The 7,225-nt window shown below is 43.7% G+C and overlaps 1 protein-coding gene across 1 annotated transcript in view; it reads right to left on the bottom strand.

Annotated features, from left to right (window-relative positions):
• Positions 1-7,225, bottom strand: part of TDRD9 (tudor domain containing 9) — a 115,246-nt gene that overhangs the window by 92,466 nt on the left and 15,555 nt on the right. The window contains exon 5 of the mRNA XM_017505385.2: positions 1,524-1,604. Coding sequence (XP_017360874.1) covers positions 1,524-1,604 — 81 coding nt within the window. The remainder of the gene's footprint in view (positions 1-1,523; positions 1,605-7,225) is intronic.

Raw genomic sequence — 7,225 nt, 5'->3', positions numbered from 1 at the left:
TTTTTTGAGACAGAGTTTTGCTCTTGTTGCCCAGGCTGCAGGGCAATGGCGTGATATTGGCTTACTGCAACCTCCACCTCCCAGGTTCAAGAGATTCTCCTGCCTCCACCTCCCAAGTAGCTGGGATTACAGGAGCGTGCCACCATGCCTGGCTACTTTTGTATTTTCAGTAGAGATGGGTTTTCACCACGTTGACCATGCCTGTCTCAAACTCCTGACCTTAGGTGATCTGCCCACCTCGGCCTCCAAAAGTGCTGGGATTACTGGTGTGAGCCACCACTGCCCGGCCCTTTTTTTTTTGAAACAGGATCTCATCTGTCACCCAGGCTGGAATGCAGCAGTGCAATCACAGCTCACTGCAGCCTGGACCTCCCAGGCTCAAGCAATTCTCTGTCAACCTCCTGAGTAACTGGGACCACAGACACACGCCACTATGCCCAGCAAATTTTTGCATTTTTTGTCAAGACAGGGTTTCACCATGTTTCCCATGCTGGTCTTGAACTCCTTGGGCTGAAGCAATCTGCCTGCCTTTGCCCCCACTAAGTGCTGGGATTACAGGCATGAGCCACTATGCCACTCAGCTTCATTCACATAAGCTATGGTACTTATTCAACCAAAAGCAAAGCTCAAAACCCAGCATGTCATTACAGTGAACTATTATTAGACCATTTTCTGCAGCCTGGAGAAAATATGAGAATTTAAAGCAACACAATAATCAAAAAGTATCCATACTCTTCTGATCATAAGAGAATGCCCTTTAGTCGGCTTCCTGGCAAGATTTGGTGTACTACATATGATAATGAATTTTAAGAGTCATCAGTTTCAAATGATTCTGTTAAAATACACTCAGCCTGGCTAGGTGTGGTGACTCACACCTGTAATCCCAGCACTTTGGAAGGCCAAGGTGGGTGAATCACTTGTGGTCATGAGTTCGAGACCAGCCTGGCCAACATGGCAAAATCCCATGTCTACCAAAAAATACCAAAAAAATTAGCCTGGCATGGTGGCAGATACCTGTAGTCCCAGCTACTTGGGAGGCTAAAGCACAAGAATTGCTTGAACCTGGGAAGCGGAGATTGCAATGAACTGAGATCGTGCCACTTCACTCCACCCTGGGCAACAGAGTGAGACTCCACCTCAAAATAAATAAATTAAATAAATACAGTCGGCCTGCTGTATCCAGATTCTGCATTTGCAGATTCAACCAGCTGAAAATCAAAAATATTAAAAAAAAATAAAAATACATATTTAAAAAATAGAGCATAACTATTTACACGGCACTGACATTATATTCAGTATTGCAGGTAAGCTAGAGGTGACAGAGCATATGGGAAGATTTGCATACGTTACATGCAAACACTTTTCTATGCCATTTCATTTAAGGCACTTGAGGATCCTCAGATTTCAGTATCGGTCAGGGGTCCCAGAATCCCCTATAGATACCAAGGGACTATAGAGAGAAACAAAACTAAACAATAAATCTTAACCCTAAATACGTCTGTTACTCATGAAATCAAATTTACCTTCACAAAACGTGAATTTGTTCTTAAGAGTTTGCGGACTACCAATAGCAGGAAATCCATTTCTTCAGTTCGTTCGTGTACCTACAAAACAAAACAAGGAGGTAACCCCCACATGGTATCAGGCAACACACATTTCACTGCTGACAGAAAGGCACCCCTAGGGGCCTTAGGACTAAACCAGTTCTCTCTGCTAAATGCAGTTCCTCAGGGGGCTGGAAAAGCTGGGTATCACTCCTAGTTAAGAGAAAGCAAGAGCATCGGCCAACAGACCACAGACCACCCACACAGTCACGGTCCCCAGTGTTTCTCCTTAGGGCCCCCTGGGAGAGGGCAGGGTAGTGTTTGGCACCCTCATCCTTGCTCATTTACCACCAACCGTGCCCCAGGTCACTGTGACAACCAGAAACCTCTCCACCCACGTCAAGCACAGAAAACCACTGGGCCAGCCTCCCATGGCCCCTGCCACACCCCCTGACAGGCCTTCAGGTACCCTGTCATCTGGGCAAGCAAACACAAAGACGAAGATGTGCCAGTCTAACACTGACCAGGAGCCACCTGAACCCTACAAGACACATTCCATGATGTGCATAACTGCAGTTCACAAGGGTGGGCAAGGGCTGGTCCTGGAAAAGCTGGGTCAGTCACAAACAGGTAAACAAGAGCAAGGTTGGAACCCGAGGTAAGTTGCACTGACATTTGGGGACGGCAGTCAGAGAAGCAGCACCTCAGACAGACCTTGCAGCCCTCCTCAGATGGAGACCTCACAGTCAGAGTCGCCCCAGGAACCCAAAGCCCCCACTCCAGAACCAGCTAGCACCCAAGGGCTAGGTGGCCTGCTGCTATTTTTCTAAAGAAGCCAGTTACTCTAGAACTTAGGAAATGTCAATGTAAAAGGGTACAGTAAGATTCTATTCCGAGGACAAACGGATCCAAGCTGGCTGAATAGGAGCAGCTCTGGAGTGCAGTTCCCAGTGAGAACAACACAGAGGATGAGTGTCACCGATTTCCAAATGAGTTATTACTGCACACAGACCAGGAGATTCCCGGGCTAAAAAGTGCCACGAGTTTCTGGCACAGCTGTTTCAGCTACAGGTCTCCACACAAAAAAAAAAAAATCACACAAATCTGGGCAGCATTTCAACTGGTACCTGGAACACCTGGGAGACAGAGCCGCCCATTTAACTGAAAAAAAGGGGGCTGAAAAAGGGAGCCAGGTGATCTGGCTCGGCAGGTCCCACCCCCACAAAGACGAGCAATCTGAAATGCTCTGGATTGAAAGTTTTCCAGCAGCTGCAGCTGGACCCGGGACAGTCCAGCTCTGTGCGGGGAAGGGCATCTGCCATTACCAAGGCAGTCCGCCACTACCGAGGCAGTCCACCACTACCAAGGCAGTCCGCAATTATGGAGGCAGATGCCATTACCAAGGCAGTTCTAACTATACCTCTATAAACAAAACCACAAGGAAGTTCACACAGCAGCTGGACAGAGCCCACAGCAGCTTAGCAACACCTCTGCTGTCAGACTGTGACTAGGCTACCTCCTTGCTGGGCAGGGCATCTCTTAAAAAAAGGCAGCAGCACATCAAGAACTTATAAATAAAGCCCCACCCTCCTGGGACAGAGCACCCGGGAAAAAAGGCGGTTATGAGTTCTGCTGCAGCAGACTTAAACGTACCTGCGAGCAGCTCTGAACAGAACAATGGAGCTCACAGCTCAGCAGTTGAGCTCCTATAAGGGACAGGCTGTCTCCTCAAGCAGCTCCCCAACTCCTGAATATCCAAAGAGACACCCGATAAAGGAGAACTCAGGCTGACATCTGGTGGGTATCCTTCTGGGATGAAGGTAACAGAAGAAGAAACTGGCAGCAACCCTTACTGTTCTGCAGCCGCTACAGGTGATCCCCAGGCAAACAGGATCTGGATGGACCTCCAGCAGTCCTACAGCAGAGGGGCCTATTAGAAGGAAAACTAAAAAACAGAAAGAAATAACTTCAACATCAACAAAAAGGACATCCACTCAGAGACCCCACCCAAAAGTCACCAACTACAAAGACCACAGGTAAATAAATCCACAAAGATGGGAGGAAACCAGCGCAAAAAACCAGTGCCAAAACCAGAATGCCTCTCCTACCCTAAGGGATTACAACTCCTCACCAGCAAGGGAACAAAGCTGGATGGAGAAGGAGTCAGATGAATTGACAGAAACAGGCTTCAGAAGGTGGGTAATAAACTTCTCTGAGCTCAAAGAACATGTTCTAACCCAATGCAAAGAAACTAAGAACTTTGAAAAAAGATTTGATGAAATGCTGATGAGAATGGGCAGCTTAGAGAGGAATATAAGTGACTTGATGGAGCTGAAAAACACAACACAAGAACTTCATGAAGCATATACAAGCTTCAATAGCCTAATCGACCAAGCAGAAGAAAGGATATCAGAGATTGAAGATCAACTCAATGAAATAAAATGAGAAGGCAAGATTAGAGAAAAAAGAGTGAAAAGAAATGAACAAAGTCTCCAAGAAATATGGGATTATGTGAAAAGACCTAATCTACATTTGATAGGTGTACCTGAATGTGACAGAGTGAATGACTCCAAGCTGGAAAACACTCTTCAGGATATTATCCAGGAGAACTTCCCCAAACTAGCAAGGCAGGCCAATATTCAAGTCCAGGAAATACAGAGAACACCACAAAGATATTCCTCAAGAAGAGCAACCCCAAGGCACATAATCATCAGATTCACCAGGGTTGAAATGAAGGAAAAAATGCAAAGGGCAGCCAGAGAGAAAGGTCGGGTTACCCACAAAGGAGAGCAAATCAGACTCATAGCAGATCTCTTGGCAGAAACTCTACAATCCAAAAGAGAGTGGGGGCCAATATTCAACATCCTTAAAGAAAAGAACTTTCAACCTAGAATTTCATATCCAACCAAACTAAGCTTCATAAGCGAAGAAATAAAATCCTGTATGAACAAGCAATTGCTGAGAGATTTTGTCACCACCAGGCCTGCCTTACAAAAGTTCCTGAAAGAAGCACTAAAAATGAAAAAGAACAACCAGTATTAGCCACTTCAAAAATGTACCAAATGGTAAAGAGCATCAACACAATGAAGAAACCGTGTCAACTAATGCACAAAGCAACAAGCTAGCATCAAAATGGCAGGATCAAATTCACACATAACAATATTAACCTTAAATGTAAATGGGCTAAATGCCCCAATCGAAAGACACAGACTGGCAGATTGGATAAAAAGTCAAAACCCATCAGTGTGCTGTATCCAGGAAACCCATCTCACATGCAAGGATACACGCAGGCTCAAAATAAAGGGATGGAGGAAGATTTACCAAGCAAATGGAGGGCAAAAAAAAGCAGGAATTGCAATCCTAGTCCCTGATAAAATAGACTTTAAACCAACAAAGATCAAAAGAGACAAAGAAGAGCATTCCATAACGGTGACAGGATACGCACCCAATACAGGAGCACCCAGATACATAAGGCAAGTTCTTAATGACCTACAAAGGGACTTAGACTCCCACACAATAATAGTGGGAGACTTTTAACACTCCACTGTCAATATTAGACAGATCAACGAGACAGAAAATTAACAAGGATATCCAGGACTTGAACTCAGACCTGAACGGAACAAACCTAATAGACATCTACAGAACTCCCAACCCAAATTCACAGACGACACATTCTTATCAGTACCACGTCACACCTACTCTAAAACTGACCACATAATTGGAAGTAAATCACTCCTCAGCAATGCAAAAGAATGGAAATCACAACAAACAGTCTCTCAGACCACAGTGCAATCAAATTAGAACTCAGGATAAAGAATCTAACTCAGAACCTCACAACTTCATGGCAACTGAACAGTTGGCTCTTGAATGCTGACTTGGTAAACAATTAAATGAAGGCAGAAATAAAGACGTTCTTCAAAACCAACCAGAATGAAGACACAACATACCAGAATCTCTGAGACACATTTAAAGCACTGTCTAGAGGGAAATTTATAGCAATAAATGCCTACATGAGAAGCAAGGAAAGATCTAAAATCGACACCCTATCATCAAAATTGAAAGAGCTAGAGAAGCAAGATCAAAAAAACTCAAAAGATAGCAGAAGACAAGAAAAAACTAAGATCAGAGCAGAACTGAAGGAGACAGACACAAAAAGAAAACCCTTCAAAAAATTAATAAATCCAGGAGCTGTTTTTTTGAAAAAATCAACAAAATAGACAGACTGCTAGCCAGATGAATAAAAAAGAAGAGAGATAAGAATCAAACAGATGCAATAAAAAACGATAAAGGGGATATCACCACAGATTCCACAGAAATACAAACTACCATCTGAGATTACTACAAACAACTCTATGCACATAAACCAGTAAACCTGGAAGAAATGGATAAATTCCTGGACACTTGCACCCTCCCAAGCCTAAACCAGGAAGAAGATGAAACCCTGAATTGACCAATACCAAGGGCTGAAGAAGTTGAGGGAGCAATTAATAGCCTACCAACTAAAGAAAAACCCAGGTCCAGATGGGTTCACAGCCAAATTCTACCAGACATACAAAGAGGAGCTGGTACCTACCCCTCCTGAAACTATTCCAAACAATCCAAAAAGAGGGAATCCTTCCCAAATCATTTTATGAGACCAACATCATCCTGATATCAAAACCTGGCAGAGACTCAACAAAAAAGGAAAACTTCAGGCCAATAACCATGATGAACATCGATGCAAAAATCTTCAATAAAATACTGGCAAACTGCAACAGCACATCAAAAAGCTGATCCATCATGATCAAGGAGGCTTCATCCCAGGGATGCAAGGCTGGTTCAACATACACAAGTCTATAAATGTAATCCGCCACATAAACAGAACCAAAGACAAAAACCACATGATTATCTCAACAGATGCAGAGATGGCCTTTGACAAAATTTAACAGCCTTTATGCTAAAAACTCTCAATAAACTCGGTATCAATGGAACGTATCTCAAAAATAATAAAAGCTATCTATGACAAGCCAACAGGCAATATCATACTAAATGGGCAAAAACTGGAAGCATTCCCTTTGAAATCTGGCACTAAACAAGGATGTCCTCTCTCACCACTCCTATTCAACATAGTATTGGAAGTTCTAGCCAGAGCAATCAGGCAAGAAAAAGAAATAAAGGGTATTCAATCAGGAAAAGAGGAAGTCAAATTGTGTCTACCTGCATATGACATGATTATACATTTAGAAGACCCCATATCTCAGCCCAAAATGTCCTGAAACTGATAAGCAACTTCAGCAAAGTCTCAGGATACAAAATCAATGTACAGAAATCACAAGCATTCCTATACACCAGTAACAGAGAGCCAAATCAAGAATGAACTGCCATTCACAATTGCTTCAAAGAGAATAAAATACCTAGGAATAAAACTCACAAAGGATGTAAAGGACCTCTTCAAGGAGAACTACAAAGAGAGGACACAAACAGATGGAAAAGCATTCCATGCTCATGGTTAGGAAGAATCAATATTGTGAAAATGGCCATACTGCCCAAAGTAATTTATAGATTCGGCCGGGCGCGGTGGCTCAAGCCTGCAATCCCAGCACTTTGGGAGGCCGAGGCGGGTGGATCATGAGGTCAAGAGATCGAGACCATCCTGGTCAACATGGTGAAACCCCGTCTCTACTAAAAACACAAAAAATTAG

This window comes from Cebus imitator, unplaced genomic scaffold (genome assembly GCF_001604975.1).
Source record: "Cebus imitator isolate Cc_AM_T3 unplaced genomic scaffold, Cebus_imitator-1.0 Scaffold338, whole genome shotgun sequence".
Lineage (NCBI taxonomy): Eukaryota > Metazoa > Chordata > Mammalia > Primates > Cebidae > Cebus > Cebus imitator.
Note: the sequence above shows the minus strand (reverse complement) of the source record. Positions and strands in the feature narration are given on the sequence as shown.